Source organism: Heteronotia binoei, chromosome 15 (genome assembly GCF_032191835.1).
Source record: "Heteronotia binoei isolate CCM8104 ecotype False Entrance Well chromosome 15, APGP_CSIRO_Hbin_v1, whole genome shotgun sequence".
Taxonomy (NCBI): Eukaryota; Metazoa; Chordata; class Lepidosauria; order Squamata; family Gekkonidae; genus Heteronotia; species Heteronotia binoei.
In genome coordinates, this window is record NC_083237.1 from 12,466,443 (window position 1) to 12,490,870 (window position 24,428).

General features: G+C 52.2%; 1 protein-coding gene across 2 annotated transcripts; it reads right to left on the reverse strand.

Moving 5' to 3' along the window:
* Positions 1-164: 164 nt before the first annotated feature.
* TOX4 (TOX high mobility group box family member 4) lies at positions 165-24,252 on the reverse strand. 2 transcript variants are annotated; one of them, XM_060255494.1, is made up of 9 exons: positions 24,034-24,252; positions 14,695-14,763; positions 14,317-14,559; positions 11,072-11,323; positions 8,981-9,259; positions 5,336-5,416; positions 3,733-4,437; positions 1,846-2,003; positions 165-513 (listed from the first exon to the last, which is right to left on the reverse strand). In XM_060255494.1, exons 1-9 carry the CDS (start codon positions 24,037-24,039, stop codon positions 453-455), a joined length of 1,854 nt encoding a protein of 617 aa, XP_060111477.1. In that variant the 5' UTR covers positions 24,040-24,252; the 3' UTR covers positions 165-452. The 2 variants fall into 2 exon arrangements, with proteins under 2 accessions (XP_060111477.1, XP_060111476.1); XM_060255493.1 differs by lacking the exon at positions 24,034-24,252 and having other exon boundaries at positions 14,695-14,808.
* Positions 24,253-24,428: the final 176 nt, after the last annotated feature.

The following is a 24,428-nucleotide window of genomic DNA, read 5'->3' on the forward strand; positions in this document are numbered from 1 at the left end:
AGGGCAGCGGAGGGAAATGCTAGCTTTTTGACCAGGATGCTCACTTCAGGGAAGAGAACGCCATCCTCTTTATCTACAAATCCTTCGCCCGGGGGCAGAAAGCGTGCTGTTTTCTTTCGACCTCTCCCTCCCCCAAGAAGAACATGGCAGGCCCCGGCCAAAGATTCCCGTTCCAGCTTTAATCAGCTCCATCAAGAGAAACAGACCAAGGGACAGAGTTGGGGGGGAGGGGGGCGGAAATCTGTAGCACCCAAATAACTCCCCCCCTCCCCGATAAAAGATGAAGTTCTCCGTCATCGAGGGTCTCCGACCAGTGTACAAGTCATCTCTGTCTTCCCCCTAGCGGCATGGCGGTAATTTCCCCCCCTCCTTTTTTGTCCTTTGATAAAAGACGCGGGTCCGGGGGAACACAAACTATAGTTTTTCTCCTCAGCCGTGAGAGACCGGGGGTGTTATTTGACAAAAACGACGTTGTTTGAATTGCGGGAGGCCAGCCAAGCTAGAAATACATCCCTGTGAAGAAAAGAGAGAGGAAAGAAAGTCAGCAGGGAGGGGGAGAAGAATCCTAGCTGCGCATTCCTTGGGCACTGCCCCGTCCAGCCCAGACAAATAACTGCCTGACCACCACCTCTGAGGAGGGAGAACTCACATCCTCGCTGGGCGACCAGCCTGAATGCAGCATCTCCTTCCTTCCTCGCACCTTTTGGGAGGAAGGAAAACCCAAAGGGGGGAAATGGAACTCCACGCTGGCTAAGGGAAGCCCAGGTGCTTACTAGCCCTCTGGATCCTGTGGAGACCCTTTTCATCGGCATACGGACGGCGAATGACAAGGCCTACATTACTGTGGCCCCATCAGGGCTCGGCTTGGCATCAGGGGGTGTGGCCTAATATGCAAATGGGTTCCTGCTGGGCTTTCTCGACAAAGAAGCCCGATGTGAAACAATAGCGCTATCAGGGAGTATGGCCTAATGTGCAAATTAATTCCTGCTGGGCTTTTTCTCTAAAAAAAGTTCTAGGCCCCACCCACTTTCTGAGAAGCTCAGCAGGGGACATGGTGCCCACCATGTTGGGGAACCCTATAGGGCAGGGGCAGCCAACCAATGGTCGCTCTCCACATTTTTTTTTTTTTTGCCTACAACTCCCATCAGCCCCAGCCATTAGCCATGCTGGCTGGGGCCGATGGGAGTTGTAGGCAAAAAAAAACATCTGGAGAGCGACCGTTGGCCAATCCTGCTATAGGGGAGGGGTGGCCAAACTGAGGTTCTGGAGCCACATGTGGCTCTTTCACACACATTATGTGGCTCTCAAAGCCCCCACTGGCCAACTTGGAGAGCGCATTTCAAGTTGCTTCCTTTCCATCTCACTTCCCATATATTTGCCTGCTGTTCTCTGTTGCGGCTCCGACGGTCACGTCTTGCGGCTTCTCGGACGTCTGACGTTTATCCTACGTGGCTCTTGCGTGAAGCAAGTTTAGCCGCCCCTGCTATAGAGGCCTGAGACCCACACCAGAGTCAAGGTCCACGAGTTGAAAATCGGACGGGATGGTCTTTAGGCACCACCCAACTTTTTAATTTAAGTTTAAACCGCCGTCGTTATCGAGACAGATCCAACCTTCGATGCTACACTGACTTTTTAACAATCCCCTTTCATTCACATGCTAGCATTTACGCAGGACGTGAGAGACGGGCTTCAAACGACCGCGGCCCCCAGAACGGCGCGAAAGAGAACTTGACAAAGCCTCAGAATCCGGCATTCCGATGCCCCGCCCCCATCTGCCAGGAGGCAGCTGCCTAGCAACGGCCGATGCTCGGCAGCGCCGGTCAGCTGAGCAGCTCCCTCACACACCTGCAGTGCTTCACCACGCACTCGCTGCTGCAGTATTCGTTGTCCCAGTCGTTGCTGGAGACTGGCGGGTTGTCGCACCCGGCGCGGATGCAGCGAGGGCGGGGGGACAAGGCCACCGGTGATTCCGACACCAGCTCCACGTGCATCGGGGACTCCACCTGGCGAGAGGCAGGGAAAGAGGCTCAGTTTCTCCTCGGCTCCTGGCCGGGTTTGCTCGCCTGGGACGAGCGACCATCGCCTGCAAGCGACCCGGCGGCGAGGCTTGTGAAAGGAAAAATCCCCTCCTCCGGGCCTCAGATTCAGCAGGAGCTCACAGGAGCACAGCTCCTGAACCTTTCTGAGGGCCCCCCACCCTCTTCCTCCCCACCTACCTACCTTGTCCGTTGAATAGGAGGTGCAGCTGCATAACAAGCCCTGGATGAGGAGAGCGGGCAGCCAGCCAGCCAGCCACCAGGGGCTTTGCCATGCCCCCAGCAGCCCTCATTAACCCCTGGAGAAGCCCACGCCACCACCCTTTCTCCACTTCTCATGTGATTCTGAGTGGCAGGTGGCTTGCTGGCCTTTTGACAGCAGGGTTGGGGGGGGGGGTAGCAAAATTTCTTAGAAACATCCCGATTTGCACAATGGGCGCAGAGGATACTCAGAACACATCCTCCATCACGTTGTCAGCAATGGTTGGAGTAAATGTGATAAGGATTTCATATCCGCGCGAAGAGTGAAGCAGAAGAGCGGCACAAAACTGTAGCTTGGATAAAGCAGTGATGCGAAACCGGAACGCAGACCAGCTACGCCTGTGAGCAGACGTTGGTGCTGGAGAATGTGTTCTGAGTGTCCTCTGCATGCCTTGTGCAAATCCGGAAGTTTCTAAGCAATTTTGCTACCGGTAAAGAAATTGGATTTTCTATATTTTTGGAGGAGGAGTTCTTTATTGAACTTTATTGACTTGGGAATTGGACAAGAGAAGAAGAATTGCAGATTTATACCCCGCACTTCTCTCTGAATCAGAGACTCAGAGCGGCTTACAATCTCTTATGTCTTCTCCCCCCACAACAGACACCCTGTGAGGTGGGTGGGGCTGAGAGGGCTCTCACAGCAGCTGCCCTGTCAAGGACAACTCTGCAAGAGCTATGGCTAACGCCATTCCAGCAGCCGCAAGTGGAGGACTGGGGAATCCTAGGAATGTAGCCACCGCCAAAGTAACACCAGGACCAGACAAGAGTCCACGGACTTAACCACTACACTAAACAGGCTCTTTACAGTCACCTTCCCTCCCTCCCCCACAACAGACACCCTGTGAGGTGGGTGGAGCTAAGAGGGCTCTCACAGCAGCTGCCCTTTCAATGACAACTTCTGCCAGAGCTAATGGCTGACCCGAGGCCATTCCGGCAGCCGCAAGCGGAGGAGTGGGGAATCAAACCCGGTTCTCCCAGACAAGAGTCCACGCACTTCGCCACTACACCAAACTGCCTCTCTCAGAGAGGTACTTTGTACACTGAGCTTCTGCTCTCCTTCCAGTCAGCCTGGAGGTAGGCAACTCTGACCGACCTCCTTCACTGGTACTGTTTTTCTTTCTCTGATGACTGTAGTACTATCGGTACCACCGGTACAAAACCCACCGTTGGTTTCCATCCACTGCAGCTAGGAATGCGGCCACCGCCAAAGTAACACCAGGACCAGCATCGGCTAGCAGGGGAGGCTAAGAAACAAGGGAAGCCTTGGGAACCATCGCTGACTATTTTCCCAGAATGCACTCCTGGCTTCACTGCTGTAAGCCAGCGTCCCTGATCCCAGCCAGGGTGGGGGGGGCCTGACTGCGAAGTATCGATGGAGCAAGCAACCGAATTCTAGGGTGAAATGTCTCCCCTCTCAGCCTCCCCGGCTTCTTACCTCCGGCACGACATCCGCTGTGATCATCTCGACGGGCTCCGGGGAAGCATGGAGCTCCGGGCCAGGCCTCTCGGGGCTGCTCTCCTCCGTCCGCAGGGCCAAGGGCTGGATCTGCAAGGCGGGCGGCGGCAGGATCTTGATCTGCAGGGGGGGCGGGGGCGTCTGCAGGTTGAGGCGCACCTTCTGCTGCAGGGAGGGCTGCTGCATGGCCTGGAGGGGGGGCGGCTGCTGGAGGATGGTGACTGGCTGGGCCGGGGGCTGCTGTGGCATCTGCTGGAGGGGAGGGGGCTGGAGGCGCGGCAGGTGCATGGAAGAGGCGGCCGCCGCCGCTGCCGCCAAAACCGAGCGGGTGACAATCTGGGTGGCACCCGTCCCGGCCTGCAGCTGGCTCAGCTGGATGCCCCGAGAGGTCATCACGGCCGCGGGGATCACTGTCACCACGCCCCCCTGCGACACCGCCAGCGAGGAGGGCAGCATCTGCTTGGGGATGATGATCTTTGTGATGCTGGTCTGGCCGGCCGACTGGGGCCCCGCCGTTGAGGTCACCACCATGGTGGGCTGGGCCGGGACGACGGTCGGAGGGGGGCTCTCGAGTGTCGGCGGGGCGGGCGGCGGTGGGGCTGGCGAGGGAGCGGCCACTACTTCAGGAGCTGCTGGCTGGCGGACTGAAGAGACCGGGTCCAGTTCCACGGTTTCCACAACCGTCTGCAGAGAGAAAGGGGGAGGAGAGAAGAGTTAGGAGGAGGTGGGCTGATCCGGGATGGCGGCTCAGCTCTCCTGTTGTGAAGAAGAAAGAGGAAGAAGAGAAGAGGAGGAGGAGAGAGGAGAAGGACGAAGGAGGAAGAGGAGAAGAAGAAGACTGCAGATTTATACCTCGCCCTTCTCTCTGAATCAGAGACTCAGAGCGGCTCAGAATCTCCTTTCCCTTCCTCCCCCACAGCAGACACCCTGTGAGTTGGGTGGGGCTGAGAGGGCTCTCACAGCAGCTGCCCTTTGAAGGGCAACTCCTGCGATAGCTATGGCTAACCCAAGGCCACTCCAGCAGGTGCAAGTGGAGGAGGGGGGAATCAAACCCGGTTCTCCCAAACAAGAGAAGAAGAAGAACTGCAGATTTACACCCCGCCCTTCTCCCTGAATCAGAGACTGAGAACAGCTTACAATCTCCTACATCTTCTCCCACAGCAAGACACTCTGCGAGGAGGGTGGGGCTGAGAGGGCTCTCACAGCAGCTGCCCTTTCAAGGACAACTCCTGCAAGAGCTATGGCTAACCCAAGGCCATTCCAGCAGCTAGGAGAATCGGAGGCCGAAGGACAATGACTTGCAAGGCTCCATGCTCAAACGGAAGGAGACAGAGTTATGGTCTCGCTAGAAAAGACCGTCCAGCATTCGGTGGACGGATCCTCTGCTCCGTACAGCCGCCACCAGTTCCAAGGCAATGGACCCCTTGCCTGCTTCAGTGGAAGGCGGCTTGCTGCTCAGTCCTCCAGCTGTGCCCTGGACCAATCCTTCAAGCAGGAAAGAAGGGGGCAGGGCAGTATTGTTGGACGGGGTGGGGAAAACGGAGCAAGGAGCGCAAAGGTGGGAAAGGGTCAGCCCCCGTACCTGACACTCCTGGTTGTCTCGATAAGCTGCCAGCGCTTGTAGATACTCCTTTTTTGCTGCCTCCGTTTTCCGCTTGTAAACCTGGGGAAGGAAGGAGAGGAACGGTGGCTGCAGTGAGCGACCCTCACAGAGTTCGGAACACAAACTGAGAGTTCCTTCGTCTGCAGGGCTGAGGCAGGTAATCAACTAAATGGCTACACGCGGGGCCTTTTTGTCTTTTTTTGCAGCAGGAACTTCTTTGTATATTAGGCCGCCCACCCCTGATGTAGCCAATCCTCTAAGAGCTTCCAGGGCTCTTATTCCAGGGCTTACTGTAAGCTCCAGGAGGATTGGCTGCATCAGGGGGGTGTGGCCTAGTATGCAAAGGCGTTCCTGCTACAAAAAAACTTCCTACAGAAAGAGATGGCTATACAGAAAAGCGATATTGTAACAAAAGGGGGGGAAAACTGTATAAAAGTAACAACTGTTGATACAAGTCTTGGCTTGCTGTGCTATATTTTGAAACAAACAAAATTTATTCTCAATATTATTGACACCACGCTAGAGGCCAGATTTTAACAACTTTGGCAAAACGACAATAGAGGGTTGATGTTACAGCAACAGCAACGGATTGCATAGGGAACTATCCATTCCATTCGCCTTCAGGCTGCAGTACACGAGGTCAAGCCTTGAGTTCAGTAATGGAATGCCCAGTGTTTCCTTCCAATTTATATTTAGACCCTCTCCAGCTTTTACAGTTGTTGCATAGACAGTTGCAGCTGGAGCCTCAGAGATCAACAGTCTTCCATTAGGGGTTAACCCTTTGTCAGATTCAAAATGCTTAGCACAGAGACATTTTACAGCCGTCTACACAACAACTGTAGAAGCTGGAGAGGGTCTAAATATAAATTGGAAGGTGTCCCTAGATCTGAGAAAAAAACTCTTCCTTCATATAATTACGGTTGCAAGAATTTTGTATGCGAAATATTGGAAAGTCTCCAAAATACCGGACAGAGAGGAATTACCGCAAAAATTATTTGAAGCTGCAGAGACGGACACATTAACTACAAGATTAAGAGATGGAAATGTGCAAGAATGTAGAAAGGCTTGGGAACCGCTATATGTTTGGGCGAGAAGTATGGGAATTAATTGGAGAAAACAGGACTTATGTGATGGTAATGACCGTTAGTCTCCTTGTTGGAATGGGCGGGTGGCGGTGGTACGGATGTTTTATGTAATTGATTGTTAGTAAGTTGTATATAATTGTATGCAATGAATGGAACTAATAAATATCTGTTAAAATTAAAAAAAATTAAAAAATATAAATTGGAAGGAAATACTGGGTACTGAATTCGAGGCCTTACCTGGTGCACCGCAGCCTGAAGAAGGCGGATGAAATGGATAAGCTACCTAGGCAATCCATTGGTGCCGCTGTTGCTGCAACATCAATGCTTTATTGCAATTTTGCCAAAGTTGGTAAAATTTGGCATCGAGGTTGTCGCGTCTTTGGGCAATAACATCGATAATAAATGGTTTGTTTCAAAATAGAGAGCGGCAAGCCAAGACGCGTATCCACAGTTGTTGCTTTTATACAGGTTTTTCCTTCTGTTACCAAAAGAGCCCCGGCTACGCTTGTCGATTAAGGGCATTCTGATTTGTTCCAAAAAAAGAAAGGAATCTGGTACTTGCTCTCAGCTGCCAGGACATCGTATGCGCAGTTGTGGAAGCAAGAAAGAATACCAGAGAAATGGGATTGGATAATAAAAGTTACGACATGGAGTGAAATGGACAAATGGACAAGAATTTTAAGAGACTATGATTTAGAAACGTTTACGTTGGAGCGGAAGAAGTTTAGGAGTTATATAGAAAAAGAGTGGAAAATAAAAGGACACTGGGCAATTTTTGATTAACGATTAAGTCTTAAAAGAAAGAAAAATAGAATTTTTTGTTTTATTAGTTACGGGTACCTTTAAATATTAGTATTTTAAGTATACAACACCGGTGGGGGGGGTTAGAAAAGTAATATATGGGATAGATAAAAAGAAGTTATTAATAATGCAAAGAACTGCATGTTACTATCTGTTACTGGAATAACATTGTTTTACACACACACAAAAATGCCCTGTTCATTCAGGTGGGGTTTTTAAAAATACCTATACAGGTACTGCATCATCAGCCACCCTGGGACTGAGAAAACAGCAGATGGAATGTCTGAATGCCACCAGTGCACATCGGACCCAGAGCAGAACGGGCACCTCCCAGGGCATCCCAATCTCTCTCTTCCTGGCAGGAGGGGGCTTTGAGGGCACACCACAGCAAGCCAGTTAGGAACTCCCAAGGGGAGCCAAGTGCCAGGAGGCATCTTCCGGAGAGGACCAAGCTGAGCACGAGAGCCAGCGACCGGCCTGCCGCTCCTTTCTGCAACGCGGGCAGGGGGCTGGGCACCTCTGCTTTCTCTGCGTGCTGAACAGCAGCAGGCCCTTCCCAAAATAGAGCACTGCGGAATCGAACTCAGCAGGTGGGACTCCGAGAACCTCCGGAGGGCTCTGGCCTGTGGGCCGAAGAACCCAGGATCGCACAATAGAGAGAGGAATGGTGGTGGAACGCAGGACGTCCCTGGCACAAACCCTATTGCCCTTCAATATTGCTTCCCGTCGCAGGGCCGAGAAAGACCTTGAGACGTTGGAAAAGCATCTGCCAATCAGAGGAGATGATGCTGGCCAACGCTGCGACCAAAAATTCAAGCACGATTCCCTATGTGTGCAGGTCACATTCGACTATTATACCCCTCAATTATGAATAATTATTAATAATTAAACAACACGTCTATTCTTTAGATCCCATCATTGGTACTATCAGTGCACCGTCCAACACCGATAGTACCAATTATGAATTTTGAAACTGTACGTCAAAACTTATTATGGTTTGGGAGACGGTTGTTGACTCAACATTATGGTTGAGTCAATGGATGAGATACTTTGTACTGGTGATTAGAATTTTGTATTTTGTATAGATTATAGTGCTGAAATAATACAATACACATAGAAGTGGAAAATATAAAAGACAGACGTGTTGTTTAATTATTAATATATTGAGGGGTATAATAAGCTCAAGGAAGTCCCCTGTGCAAGCACCAGTCGTTTCCGACTCTGGGGTGACTTCACATCATGACGTTTTCACGGCAGACTTTTTACGGGGTGGTTTGCCATTGCCTTCCCCAGTCATCTACACTTTCCCCCCAGCAAGCTGGGGACTCATCTTACCGACCTCGGAAGGATAGAAGGCTGAGTCAACCTCGAGCCGGCTACCTGAACCCAGTTTCCGCTGGGATCGAACTCACATCGAGAGCAGAGAGCTTTGCAGTACTGCAGCTTTACCACTCTGCGCTACGGGGCTCTTGGGGGGTATAATAGTCTTAACGTTTGCATATCCAGAGAGCTGTGGCTGTATTTTTGGTATTTATAGCTCCCGTGGTTCCTGTATTTCTGGTTATCAATGGTGTAACTAAACAGAGGACAGCTCCGAATATTCGTAACCGAATGGACCTTAGCAATGATGGTTCGCTTATCAAGCTTGGGCTTCTTCTCTCCCCGCCCCCTCCTGAGCTCCTCCCACCGCATTGCCCTGCCCCCATCCTCCTCACGCCCTCCCACCCTTGGCACTCACTTGTTTCTGCTCCTCCCCCAAGCTGTCCCACATGGAGGCCACGATCTTGGAGACCTCGCCAAAGGTGGCGCTGGGGTTCTGCCCTTTGATGGCTGCCTGCGTGTCCCGGAAGAACAAGGCGTAGGCCGAGACGGGCTTCTGGGGCTCGTTGGGGTCTTTCTTCTTCTTCTGCTTCTTGGTCGGCTTCTGCTTCTTCCCCACGTCCAGCACGACCGTAGGCACTGCCATAGGCGCCACGACTGCTGAAGTTACCGGCACGGGCTTGGCGGTGGAGACTTGCTGTGGGAGGGAGACGGGGACGGTCAGAAACTGAAGCCGCTTTGCTCGCCGTCCCCCCTTCCCCCTCTCTGCATATGCCAGCTCTTGCCAGTGGCAGCGACATTCGGGCGGTACGACGGCAGGCAGCTCAACTGGGCTGCAGGTTGTCAAAAAGATGGAAGGAAGTGGTTTCACCACAGGGTGACTGGGGAAGCAAGCGATATCAGCAAGGGATGCTGAACATTTAAGGGGGGGGGGGAAAGGAATAAAAACGTGATATGATATGATCACAATCTTCGAGTGCTTGAAGGTCTGTCATAGGATGGCGTGATTTCTTCTGTGCCTGAGAAGCTGGAGAGCTGCTGCCAATCAAGAACGTGCATCTAGACCAGGGGTCCCCAACCCCCGGGCCGTGGACCGGTACCGGTCTGTGGCCTGTTAGCAAACGGGCCTTGAGTTGCATAATTATTTCATTATATATTACAATGTAATAATAAGAATAAGAAGCTGTATTTATATCCTGCCCTCCTCTTCGAATTTCAGACACACAGAACGGCTCACAATCTCCTTTACCTTCCTCTCCCACAACAGACACCCTGTGAGGTGGATGGGGCTGAGAGAACTCTCAGAGAAGCTGCCCTTTCAAGGACAACTCCTGCGAGAGCTATGGCTGACCCAAGGCCATTCCAGCAGCTGCAAGGGGAGGAGTGGGGAATCAAACCCGGTTCTCCCAGATAAGAGTCTGCACTCTTAACCAGCACACCAAACAAATAGAAATAAAGCACACAATTGTATCATCCCAAAAGCATCACACACCTCCCCCCTCCCCGTCCATGGAAAAATTGTCTTCCACAAAACCGGTCCCTGGTGCCAAAAAGTTTGGGGACCACTGATCTAGACAGACCAACTTAATACAAAGTTAGCGTCACAGAAGAAGAGTGCAGATTTATACCGTGCCCTTCTCCCTGCATCAGAGACTCAGAGCGGCTCACAATCTCCTATATCTTCTCCCCTCACAGCAGACACCCTGCGAGGTGGGTGTAGGGCTGAGAGGGCTCCCACAGCAGCTGCCCTTTCAAGGACAACCTCTGCCAGAGCTATGGCTGACCCGAGGCCATTCCACAAGGTGCAAATGGAAGAGTGGGGAATCAAACCCGGTTCTCCCAGATAAGAGTCTCCCCTTTCAAGGACAACCTCTGCCAGAGCTATGGCTGACCCAAGGCCATGCTAGCAGGTGCAAGTGGAGGAGCGGGGAATCAAACCCGGTTCTCCCAGATAAGAGTCCGCGCACTTCACCACTACACCAAACTGGCTCATACTTAAATCGTGCAAACTTGATCCTACCACTAACGCTTTCGGTACTTCAAAATGGCTGCCATGCATGAATTCTTTGGAATCTGCAATGCCGTGTTAGTGTCGGGAGGCGGATGGAAAGGGCCTTGCCAAAAGGCGTCATGTGAGTGAGTGTCAAATCTGAAGTGGAGGGGCAGGGACTTGGTCACTGTCATAGACTAGGTTCCCCCAAAAGGCAACGGCTCTAGCTAGCCCTAGGACACGGGATCTATACCAGCAAGTTCGTGAAAGAAGGAGAGCATGGCACTGCTTACATACCAGAAAGAAGACGCACCAGAGAAAGGTGCTGGAGCGGACCAAAAACGGCGGCTGCACACTAAGACCTCTCTAGCAGAAGATCTATCAATGATCTCTGCCAAAATACTTGAGAGCTGCCACCGGGTTGATCAGAAAGCCGAGGCCTGAGTTGTGCTTTTAGTTACTTCACTGATAGCCCCTGCCTGGCTCAGAATGCCCCGGTTTGTGGGGCTGAGAACTCACCCGCCTGATCTCTTCCGGCTCTTCCTCCTGCATGGAACTGGTGGGCGACGGGGCAGGCGAGAGCCGCTCCTCGGGCGACTGGGTAGCAGGGGGCAAGATGGCCCCGCCCCCCAGGCTGAGCCCCAGCTGAGAGCTGAGCTCCGACTGGTCGATCGTGGTCAGCTGGCTGTGCCCCATTAAGTCCGTCATCGGCACGTCGATGGTGACCGGCGGGTTGGCGCTGTACTGAGTCCCCATGGGATGATCCAAGTCCTGGAATAGGGGAGGGAGGCAGGGGGGGCGGAGAAGCATCAAGAGACAGCCTGGGTCACACGGGAGAACTGAGGCCGGCGGTCAGCCCCAAGGCCCTCTTGCCAGGCCCAAGTACTCTTGAGAATGCCTGGAAGCTTCTACATCCCTCTCTTCGCTGGCCACGCTCACTTTGGCTGCACTTCGGGCAAACTAACAAGCGGCCGAAGCCTCCCGCTCCGTTCTCCAGAGCGCTGGGCCGTCTCCGCGTGAGCCAGAGGACTCAAAACCAGAGAACTGGGAAACAGCAGCAGGCAGCACGGGACTCTTGCCAGTCCTTGTTTCCACACCCAGGGCTGGTGCTCGTGCCGAACAGGGCAGATGATTCCCAGGGGTCCCATCCCCAAGGCACCCTCCTGCCTTTGTTTCCCCCCTATACCTCCATGCATCCCCCCTGCATCCTTTTGCAAGCCTTCCTGTGACATGTCCTCCGGGGCCTGTGCCACCTGTACACCCTTCCTTTGGCAGCAGTGGCCAGCGTACGCAGCTGACCTAGCTCCTGCCATCGTCGCGATGACGACCACCACTCTGTGCCACCCACACAGCCTTTCTCAGTGACGCTGCTGTGTGGGGGATAAGTACAGGCAAGTGGCGGGGTGGAGGGGGAGTCAGTGGGTGTTGGCCCCACCAGAAGTTGTGGGCCCTGTCAGCTCCCCCACCTCAGGGTGTGCTGACACCAGCCCTGTCCAAATCCTCCAGTTTTCACAGGCAAATTGAGAGGGTCCTGAGTTCTTGCCCTCACCAAATATGGCTTGCTGAGGACATCGCCTCTAGCTTATGACACACTGCTGAAGGTTCAAATCACTGGCCAGGTAGGCCTCCCCATTGCATAACTGAGCAAGACGCTTGGTCCTCCCTTATCCCCCTTCTTCTCTACCCAGCATTTAAAAATATTTATGAGCAGCCTTTCCGTCTTCCGGAATTTGAGGTATGTAAATAAATTGAAGATTTTAAAAACCCTAAGAGACCAGAAGTTAAAGATCTTAATTACGACTGTCAGCAAATACAAATTAAATCAGTCAAATACAGTCCTAAATAAAATTGCCTTCAACTGTGTTCTGAAGACTGGAAGGGAGGGGGCTGGGTGCCCTTCCCCAGGTAAGAGGTTCCATAACGGTGGGGCTGCCACTGAAAAGGACCTTTCTCCTGCGAAAGCTTCTTTAATCGGTGGAACAGCCAGGAGGGCCCTCTCCCTGTGATTTTAATCCCTGGGCAGGAAGGTGGGCATCAGATTGTAAACTCCAGACGGTGGGAACTGGAGAGCCATATACCTTAAGGGTGTTATGCAAAGAAACCACCAGCGCAGGGATGGCCAAGCTGTGGCTCGGGAGCCAACTGTGGCTCTTTCATGCATATTGTGTGGCTCTTGAAGCCCCCACAGCCTCTTTGGATGGCTTGCACAAGGCATTTGTCTCTTTAAAACATCCTCCAAGCCAAGCCACCTGGTGGCTTGGAGAAGGAATTTAAAGTTAAAGTTGCTTTCTTTCCACCTCTCTCCATCCTCCCTCCCCATCTATCTTCTTATCTTCCTTCCTCTCCATCTTCTTATCTTCCTTCCTCCCTCCCTCCCTCCCCATCTGCCTTCCTATCTTCCTTCCTTCCTCCCTCTCCATCTATCTTCTTATCTTCCTTCCTCCCTCCCCATCTGCCTTCCTATCTTCCTTCCTTCCTTCCTCCCTCTCCATCTATCTTCTTATCTTTCTTCCTCCCTCCCTCCCTCTCCATCTATCTTCTTATCTTCCTTCCTCCCTATCTGCCTTCCTATCTTCCTTCCTCCCTCCCCATCTATCTTCTTATCTTCCTTCCTTCCGCCCTCCCCATTTGCCTTCCTATCTTCCTTCCTTCCTTCCTCTCCATCTATCTTATCTTCCTTCCTCCCTCCCCATCTGCCTTCCTATCTTCCTTCCTTCCCTCCTTCCTTCCTCCCTCTCCATCTATCTTCTTATCTTTCTTCCTTCCTTCCTCCCTCTCCATCTATCTTATCTTTCTTCCTTCCTCCCTCCCTCTCCATCTATCTTCCTATCTTCCTTCCTCCCCCCATCTGCCTTCCTATCTTCCTTCCTTCCTCCCTCTAGATCTATCTTCTTATCTTCCTTCCTCCCTCCGATTTGACTTCCTATCTTCCTTTCTTCCTTCCTCCCTCTCCATCTATCTTCTTATCTTCCTTCCTCCCTATCTGCCTTCCTATCTTCCTCCCTCTCTCCCCATCTATCTTCTTATCTTCCTTCCTTCCTCCCCATCTGCCTTCCTATCTTCCTCCCTCTCCATCTATCTTCTTATCTTCCTCCCTCCCTCCCTCCCCATCTTCTTATCTTCCTTCCTTCCTCCCTCCCTCTCCATCTATCTTATCTTTCTTCCTTCCTTCCTCCCTCTCCATCTATCTTCTTATCTTCCTTCCTCCCTCCTCATCTGCCTTCCTATCTTCCTTCCTTCCTCCCTCTCCATCTATCTTCTTATCTTTCTTCCTTCCTCCCTCTCCATCTATCTTATCTTCCTTCCTTCCTTCCTCCCTCCCTCTCCATCTATCTTCCTTCCTCCCTCCCCATCTGCCTTCCTATCTTCCTTCCTTCCTCCCCATCTATCTTCTTATCTTCCTTACTTCCTCCCTCCCCATCTGCCTTCCTATCTTCCTTCCTTCCTCCCTCTCCATCTATCTTCTTATCTTCCTCCCTCCCCATCTATCTTATCTTCCTTCCTTCCTCCCCATATATCTTCCTTCCTTCCTCCTTCCCCATCTGCCTTCCTAGCTTCCTTCCTTCCTCTCCATCTTATTTTCCTTCCTCCCCATCTTCCTTCCTATCTTCCTCCCTCCCTCCCTCCCTCTCCATCTATCTTCTGTCTTGCGTCTCTCCGACATCTGACATTTATTCTGTGTGGCTCTTACGTTAAGCAAGCTTGCGCCAGTGAGTAACCCCTATGCCTCCTGGCCCCCCCCATCCCCCTGGCCCACCACTCACCATGGCCAGCCCGCCACTCAGGAGCCCGCCCCCTTGCTCCATGAGGCCGTGGCTGATGCCCACGGGGATGTCAAGTGCCTGCACTCCATACTGGGCGGAGAAGCTGGTGTCCTGGGTGGTCACGGGGTCCCCCAGGTCCTCAAAGTGGCCCACCACGTCGGAAACAGCGAGGGAGGGGTCAGCGTCCAGCGCGATGGGAGGGATCTCGAACTCTTCATCCCCCAGACTCGGCGTGTGGAAGGTCTGGAAGGGGCAGAAAGAGGGAGGAGAGGTCAGCAGGGATGGGGGAAGGCAAACCCCCTAACTCCTGCCCAGCCTCCGGCTTCCTGATCTACCCGCCGCCCCCCAACGCTTGTTCCCGCATCGCCCCCAGCTCACCTCGGCTCCCGACAGGAAGGGGTGGGTGGTCCCACTGATAGCCAGGTAATTCTCATTTCCGCCGGGGAACTGAGGAGAGAAGAAGAGGTAACGGTAAGGAAGCTGCACCCCCATCCATGACCCCACCAGCCAGCACAGCAAAGACGAAGAGGAATTTGCTCACAGATACATTTGCAGTCATTTATTTATATCCTGCTTCCCCTCCACAGCGGGGACTCAAAACAGCTTAGCTGTATCCCCCCCCCGCACCTTGCATTCTTCCATAACAACTGCCCTCTAAGGTAGGCCAGGCTGAGAGTCTGGGACAGACCCAAGCTCAGCCCGCAAGCTTCCATGGGAGAAGTGGGGATTCAAACCTGGGTCCCCCAAGATTCTAATGTGACCCTCTATCAACTAGGCCACGCTGGCTTGCATGCCTCCCATACCGCTGGAATCAGCTGCTCTCGCAGACTTTTGCAGAATGCTGTCCAAAACCTTCAACGGAAAGGCACGGCAGGGATTTTATAGCCCAAGAAGACTTCAGGAATAAGATCAGATCGGGCAAGCCTTCATCGGCATGTACAGACATATACAATAGAAGGTCGGCCACATTACAAATGAGGAGCGGCCATACAAAGTAAGATCAGAAGTACAAGATAAAAACAGAAAGAACAGCAAGATAAAGCCTAATACAAAGTGTTACTTATCAGGGGGCGTAACTATAACTATGAAGAAACTTTGCTATTTTTTCGGTTATTTCAATATTTGGGTCATTAAGCAAGAAAAGGATCTTAAAACCATCAGACGTCTCTAAGAGTGGAGCTAATATGGGATATAAAAAAACACACACACGATGACACTCCAGATAAGAAGAGCTTCAGGATTAAATGGGATAATAATTTTTAAAACTAAACTAAAACACTTCTATAGCAAGAGAGATCATGATGAGTTGCCGTGTTAGTCTGTCAGTGGCAGTAGAGAACACCAAGAGTCCAGTAGTAGTAGTAGAAGACCGCAGATATATACCCCTCCCTTCTCTCTGAATCAGAGTCTCAGAGTGGCTTACAATCTCCTTTATCTTCCTCCCCCACAACAGACACCCTGTGAGGTGGGTGGGGCTGAGAGAGCTCTCCCAGAAGCTGCCCTTTCAAGGACAACTCCTACAAGAGCTATGGCTGACCCAAGGCCATTCCAGTAGGTGCAAAGATAAGCTCTGGATACGGCTCGGAAGTGAGTCCATCTGATTTGTCTATTTGAAATTGGAGTGATGAAGGAGAAGATACTGGATTTATATCCTGCCCTCCACTCCGAAGAGTCTCAGAGCGGCTCACAATCTCCTTTACCTTCCTCCCCCACAACAGACACCCTGTGAGGTAGATGAAGATATTGGATTTATATCCCGCCCTCCACTCCGAAGAGTCTCAGAGAGGCTCACAATCTCCTTTCCCTTCCTCCCCCACAAGAGACACTCTGTGAGGTAGATGAAGATATTGGATTTATATCCCACCCTCTACTCCGAAGAGTCTCAGAGAGGCTCACAATCTCCTTTCCCTTCCTCCCCCACAACAGACACCCTGTGAGGTAGATGAAGATATTGGATTTATATCCCGCCCTCCACTCCGAAGAGTCTCAGAGAGGCTCACAATCTCCTTTCCCTTCCTCCCCCACAACAGATACCCTGTGAGGTAGATGAAGATACTGGATTTATATCCCGCCCTCCACTCCGAAGAGTCTCAGAGTGGCTCACAATGTCCTCTACCTCCTCCCCCCCCACAACAGACACCCTGTGAGGTAGATGAAGAGATTGGATTTATATCCCGCCCTCCACTCCGAAGAGTCTCAGAGCAGCTCACAATCTCCTTTCCCTTCCTCCCCCACAACAGACACCCTGTGAGGTAGATGAAGATATTGGATTTATATCCCGCCCTCCACTCCGAAGAGTCTCAGAGCGGCTCACAATCTCCTTTCCCTTCCTCCCCCACAACAGACACCCAGTGAGGTGGGTGGGGCTGAGAGGGCTCTCACAGCAGCTGCCCTTTCACAGACAACCTCTGCCAGAGCTATGGCTGACCCAAGGCCATGCTAGCAGGTGCAAGTGGAGGAGTGGGGAATCAAACCCGGTTCTCCAGGTAAGAGTCCGCACACTTCACCACTACACCAAACTGGCTCTCCGTGTCAGATGGAGATGCCGAATGACATCAGCAAGTGAATGACAACAGTGGGTTAATCAATCACGGCTGCTATTGTCATTCACCTGCTCGTGTCATTCGGCATCTGACACAACTCCACTTCCCAACAGGCAGAACAGAAGGGACTCACTTTCTAGCTGTTATCTGGAGAAGTAAGCAGGAGAAGCTCCTCCTCTTTTACACATTTTGTTAGTCTTTAAGGTACAAAAGTCCACATAGTCAAAGCGATGGTATTCCCAGTAGTAATGTATGGCTGCGAGAGCTGGACCATAAGGAAGGCCGAGCGCAGAAGAATAGATGCTTTTGAGCTGTGGTGCTGGAGAAGAATCTTGAGAGTCCCTTGGACTACAAGAAGATCAAATCAGTCAGTCCTAAGGGAAATCAACCCCGACTGTTCCCTGGAAGGTCAGATGCTGAAGCTGAAGCTCAAATACTTTGGCCACCCAATGAGAAGGGGGCACTCCTTGGAGAAGACCCTGATGCTGGGAAAGAGAGAAGGCAAAAGAAGAAGGGGGTGGCGAAAGAGGAGATGGCTGGATGTTACTGATGTAACCGACATGAATTTGAGCAGGCTTCGGAGGGTGGTGGAAGACAAGAGGGCCTGGCGTGACTTGGTTCATGAGGTCGCAAAGAGTCGGATCCGACTGCGCGACTGAACAAAAAGGTACTACCGGACTCTAGCTCTTTTCTACTTCCCTTAGAAGCCAGCCCCAGTATAAATAAAGGGGGGAGGAATTAGATGCTGCTGCCTCATTTCAAAAGCACTTAACCAGAAGTTTGATACGTACCATTTCTAAGAACACTGGGTTGCGCGGGGGGGGGGGGCGCAGCTTCTTGCAGCTCTGTAAGCTATAGAAATTGCCATGTGAAGTTTTCCCCAATGAACAAACCTGCTGCTTTTAAAGGCACAGTCGCAGGGGCCAAAAGAAAAAGCTGGCGATCCCATGGATGTGAGATCCCTGATGCCTTGCATTCCAGGTGTTGGTTCAATGACTTCACACAGGGCTCAAGAGCCAGGAACGCTGGAGTCTAAGACACTGATGAAGTTAAGGGGGTAGTGATCAAATCAAAAGACCAACATCCGGGGCCCAGCCTGCCCACTAGGCATATTAGGTGATTGCCTAGGGCGCTGGCCTTCCGGGGGGCACCCAACTGGGCAAGCATTGTGATTTGGTGACGTTCACAGTGCAGGGGTGGGGGGTTGCCTAGGGTGCCGGACAGTTTAGGGCCAGCCCTGCCAACCTCTAGGAAAGGGCTGCCCAACCCTTTTGAGCCTGCGGGCACCTTCTGAATTCTGACACAGAGCGGCGGGTGCGTCCACAAAATGGGTGATGCAGGAGGTGGAGCCACACGCAGGCCAAGAGGAAATCCAAGTGCAGGCAACTGACAAATTGCACTGGGGAAGCGGCGCAAGAGAACGAAGTCAATGCTGGGGTGGCAGCTGCTGCAGCAACGTTATTTGGGTTTGCACGGTCAATGAAGAAGATGATGATTTTGGATTTATATCCCGCCCTACACTCTGAATCTCACAGTCTCAGAGCGGTCACAATCGCCTCTACCTTCCCCCCCGCCGTGAGGTAGGTGGGGCTGAGAGTGCTTTTACAGCAGCCGCCCTTTCAAGGACAGCTTCTAGGAAAGCTATGGCTGACCCAAGGCCATTCCAGCAGGTGCAAGTGGAGGAGTGGGGAATCAAACCCGGTTCTCCCAGATAAGAGTCCGCACACTTCACCACTACACCAAACTGGCTCTCATTGACCACCAGTGACCAATCTGAAGCTGTGCTGGGCAAGAGTCCCATGTGACACCCCCCCCCTACACTTTCTGAAAACACTTGATGGGCACCAGGCAAGGTGTCAGTGGGCATCTCAACACCCCCTGGGCACCACGTCGAGGGTCCCTGTTCTAAGGTTTCTGTGTAGTGACTGGAGGGGCCATGTGAAGCCCACACACCCAAATGCATTCCAGACAGCTGCTCTGTTCCATTTTTGCCATCAGCCACCAGGTATAAGAGCAGGATGCAACATGCAATTCAAGTTCTAAAGCTTTTTCAATCCATTCATTTGCGGGGTGAATCAGAGGAGGAAACGGGGCGGGCGGCCTTCTCTGCCTCCAAAAAGGCATCTCTTCTGGTGATTTAAGAGGTCCGTGTGCTTGTGCGCAGGGCTTGGTTTCCTAAGTAACACGCAAGCGGGGCGCAGGGGGCCTGAACGTGACCATCACTGACTGGACTCTCATTCGTTTACATGGAGCCAAAACACAAATCTCGTGGCCAGGAATTGCTCTTGGGAGGTTCATCCGGAAGGCTGCAGGCCCACACGTGAAAGCCGACAGACATTACCCAGTACAAGCAAGTGTATCATTATAAAGAGGCGGCAAGGTGGGTGGGGAGGGGGACGTCCTAGGGACAAGATCCGTCGCAATTCAGGCTGGGTCCGCTAAAGAAGCAGGACTCGAAGTTGTCACGCACACAACAGTGACTCTGTTGCTTGAAGCAGGCTGAGCAAAAAACATTTTTTTAAAAAAAAATTTAAAAGCTTACCCTCCCCAAGCTTACCGTGGGCAGGCAAAGAAGGGAGCCCCAGAAAGAGACGCCGAGGCTGTGGTCAGACAAATAATGCACTTTCAATCCACTTTCCAACTGGATTTTGCCAGTTCGCACAGTGAAATCCAGCAAGAAAGCGCACTGAGAGTGCATTATTTCGTGTGCGTGAACATGGCCCAAGGGGGTCAATCTAATCCAACTTGTTGGATGGTGCAGACATCTTTGCAGGAATCTGAGTAAGTGCGTACCATAGGGATAAAAAAGGTAAAGGCAGTCCCCTGTGCAAGCACCAGTCGTTTCCGACTCTGGGGTGACATCACATCACGTTTTCACAGCAGACTTTTCCCAGTCATCTACACTTTCCCCCCCAGCAAGCTGGGGACTCATTTTACTGACCTCAGAAGGACGGAAGGCTGAGTCAACCTCGAGCCGGCTACGTGAACCCAGCTTCCACCGGGATCGAACTCAGGTTGTGAGCAGAGAGCTCGGACTGCAGTACTGCAGCTTTACCACTTAAAACTCATTTACTGCTAAAAAATTCATTGACTGCTTCTATATCGCTGTAAGGCCCTGACCTGGATGATCCCCAGTAGCCTGATCTCAGAAGGCAAGAAGGATCGGCTCTGGTTAGTACTTGGGTCGGGAGACTACCGGGGAGTCCAAGGCTGCTACGCAGAGGCAGGCAACAGCAAACCACCTCAAGTTCATCTCTTGCCTTGAAAATCCTCCAGGGTCACCTTAAGTCTGCTGCAAATTGACTGCACTTTCCACCACGGTACTGCTGTAAAGAAATGTTTTCCCACGTCTTGGGAAAGCTGGAAAGGATTATACGTTGTCGAAGGCTTTCGCAGACAGAGTCCATTGGTTGTTGTAGGCCGTTTTCGCACACCGCTCACCTCGCAGTCACAATCCTGTTCCCTCCGCAGCGTCTGTCGGATTTCCCACCATCTGCGCCGGAGTTACAGGAAGTGACGCGGCTTTGCGTAGCAAACGTAAACTGGGTTTTAGCGGTTTACGTTTGCTACGCAAAAGCTGCGGCACTTCCCGTAACTTTGGCGCAGATGGTGGGAAATCCGACCAGACGCTGCGGAGGGAACAGGATTGTGACTGCGAGGTGAGCTGTGTGCGAAAACGGTAGTAGATTTTCCGGGCTGTGTGGCTGTGGTCTTGGCATCGTGAGACCTGACTTTTCGCCAGCAACTGTGACCGGCATCCTCAGAGGTGTAACACAGAAAACTGGAGTTTTCTAACTCCGGTTTTCTGGGTTACACCTCTGAGGATGCTAGTCACAGTTGCTGGAAAATCTACAACCTCCGGAAGCACTGGAAAGGATTATCCATACACTCTGTGCCTGCAGAATACATTTTTTTTCCATTGCTGGCCTTGTCTGTGCATCAGACTGACACCCAGCGCCCATTAACATGCAAATTTTTGTCTAACAAATGTCAGAAGCAGAGGCGACAATACATAAGAACATGTATGCAGCTGGAGAGACTGTGTGCTTGTTAAAGTTTAAACTATCAGAAATACTACCACTGAGGCGATGGTTTTATTAAATGGAATTTATGTTTCTATGATGCAAGTACCATGACTTGTTCCTGGACATTTCTGAATCCGTGTACCAGCTTCTGGGGAGCCAGAGAGTTAATGCCTAGTGCTCATACACTGAGATGCAGCAAACCAGGACAGAGACTCTGGTTTAGAATTGGAACTGTACCTCACCGTTCCACCTTCGTGCCTCTGTACGATCCCCCACACAACTAAGAAGGAGCATCATTTCACACTTTAGTACACTCCGCATGCAATCACAGAGGGCGCAGCCAAACCGTCTGTTGCCCTGTCCGCAGCAACAAGCAGAGAAATCACTTTCACACACCACTCTGTAGGAGGCAAGAATGGGAAGCCAGAATGGGAGAATCATCATGCAGATCAGCCAAACGTAAGCAGCATGGACTTTCAAAAGAGGCTCTCCAGGGCCTCAAGCTGAGGTTTTTCACACCTACTTGCCTGGACCCTTTTTAGTTGGAGATGCCGGGGATGGAACCTGGGACCTTCTGCTTACCAAGCAGATGCTCTACCACTGAGCCACCGTCCCTCACCTGACTGACTGCAGATCACAGGTAAATTTCCTGGAAATGTGAACTTGGAAGGGGCCAACGTCCTTCCGGCCCTGCACCACCGCACACTCTCAAAAGAGCAATGCCCGGTTTCTAGCACTTAACGCCATGCAATCCAAACCACAGTTCAGCAAACGCGGGACTGAACACAGCACACGGCCTCAAGATGTCCAGAGAAGAATACGTTCCCAGCTGACAGGAGAAGTCAGCTAACAAATCTGAACCGTGAGGAAAGGTATAAACGTTTTAAAAATAATACACTAAAAAAGGAGAAAGCAGACTGAAAAACCAATTACTAGCCAATCAGAGCTGGGGGAAATTTCAAGCACTGATCAGTCAGACAGCAGGCATTAACTGAAAGGCAGTCAAAAGCTAAAGAGCATCTTTTGTGATTTCTCAACAGAAGAGACTTTGGGGGAAGGAAACAACAACTTTCAGTACCACAGAAATAAGATCACACAGATCAGTTTGCACATCCCTTTCAGCTGACGAAGAACACCGCCTTAACCATCTTCAAAGAAATCTGCAAGAAATTTGCTTCAAGGTTGAAAACCCAGGGCAAAATATAACCCCCAGTCTGCATTTTAATGCCAGCGTTTCCTCGCTAGCATTATGGAGGGCATTTAATCAGTCTTTTATCATTCCTCATGCCAACTGAGCACAGCCCAATCGTTTTCCCTTTCAATTTCAAACGACAGCTGTCATCCTCTTTCCAGGGAAGGCGCTGCTACAAGTCTTTAACGCTTCTAACATTTTTATCTCCCTTCCACGGAACTCAGGGTGCCACACTGGAATCACTCCTCTTCAGTTTTATTCTAAAAACCATGCGATGTCTGTCAGGCTAATTGAAAGAAAGGCTGTCCCCAGGTCAACCAGCAAACAGCTAAAGGACTTGAATCTCGGTCTCTCTCTCCCCCCCTTGCAATCTACACGATACCCACAGCACAACAGTCACATTCAGAAACCCCACACAACTGGCCCACTCCACTCAAATCTGTCACAAACCGCAAACGTTGCCTGGACCCTTTTTAGTTGGAGATGCCAAGGATTGAACCTGGGACCTTCTGCTTACCAAGCAGACGCTCTTCCACTGAGCCACCATCCCTCACCTGACTGGCAGCGGCTCTCCAGGGTCTCAAGCTGAGGCTTTTCACACCTACTTGCCTGGAAGTGCTATTCTGAATCTATTCTCTTCAGCAAGTTTCTCCCTCCCAGAATTCATGCCTCTACCTCTAGGTTTGCGCTTTCTCACACAGGGCCTGCACCCACCCTGCTGTTCCACAAGGCCCCTATTCGAATTGCTCCTCCCACAACTGCCCCCCCCCCCATTACTTAGAATCCCTGTTCAGCAAACTTTTATCTTAGAAAGTTACTTTCTTGCCTCGGAAGGGGGTGAGGCAGAAGCTCCTCCTCCGTCCTCTCCTAGTGCCAGTCCATCAGAAAATAAAAGGCAAGCAAAGGGTTCTGCCTGGCACTGCATCCTCCTCCACGGCTGTCATTCACATGGTCACAGAAATAGGAATGTATGAAACTGCCTTCTACTGAATCAGACCTTCGGCCCGTCAAAGTCAATACTTGTCTACTCGGACTGGCAGCGAATTTCCAGGGTCTCAAGCTGAGGTTTTTCACATCTACTTGCCTGGACCCTTTTTAGTTGGAGATGGCAGGGATTGAACCTGGGACCTTCTGCTTACCAAGCAGACGCTCTTCCGCTGAGCCACCATCCCTCACCTGACTGGCAGCGGCTCTCCAGGGTCTCAAGCTGAGGTTTTTCACACCTACTTGCCTGGACCCTTTTTAGTTGGAGATGCCGGAGATGGAACCTGGGACCTTCTGCTTACCAAGCAGACGCTCTACCACTGAGCCACTGTCCCTCACCTGACTGGCAGCAGCTCTCCAGGGTCTCAAGCTGAGGCTTTTCATACCTACTTGCCTGGACCCCTTTTAGTTGGAGATGCCAAGGATTGAACCTGGGACCTTCTGCTTACCAAGCAGACGCTCTTCCACTGAGCCACCGTCCCTCACCTGACCGGCAGCGGCTCTGCAGGGTCTCAAGCTGAGGCTTTTCACACCTACTTGCCTGGACCCTTTTTAGTTGGAGATGCCGGGGATGGAACCTGGGACCTTCTGCTTACCAAGCAGATGCTCTACCCACTGAGCCACCGTCCCTCCCCAGAAAACAGGGGAGTCCATAGCCTTTCCCCCTGTTGCTACCCTCCAGCCACTGGCACCGACAGCTAGACTGCCTCCAACCACAGAGGCTCCACATGGCTTTCCTGGAGCGACCTGCTGTTAAAGCTGCTCATCAGGACCACCTTCCATAGCCACGGCTGCTAGACGCTGGCACCCACGGCCTTTGGAAAAGGGGGCAGATTTGGCCCTGGGGAGGCCGGGAAGCTGACCCTCCCGCCCTCCTTTTCGGTTCCAGAGTTCCCTCCTTGGGGAACACCCCCCTTCCCTCCTACCCCTTCCCCCCGGCCCCCGAGGAGTCCCCTCGACGCCAACCCCTCACCTCCATGGCCACCGCCCAGGAGCCTCGCGGAGACGGGGGGGAGACCCGTCACACTCGCCCCCTCCCCCCTTCTTTCTTCCCCCTTGCGCTTGGAGCGGAACCGGAAGTGCCTGCCGGACGCCCAACCTAGGCCGGCATCGTGCGTCACTTCCGCCCTGCCTCTGCGCCCCGCCGGGGCCACCATCGACCCTCCAGTCGCTTTAAGAGGGATGGCGGGAGAGACAGAGACAATGTTTCTCCTCTGTCGCAAATCTGGCGCCTCCTCTTTCCCCTCCTCGGCGCAGGCGCCCGAGGCAGGAGGCCGGGAAACGATCGAGTTGCGGGAGGCTAGAGCGGCCCTCAAAGAGCGCCGCCAGAGGGGGCGGGCTTGAGGCGTCGAACGGCGCTGCTGGCCG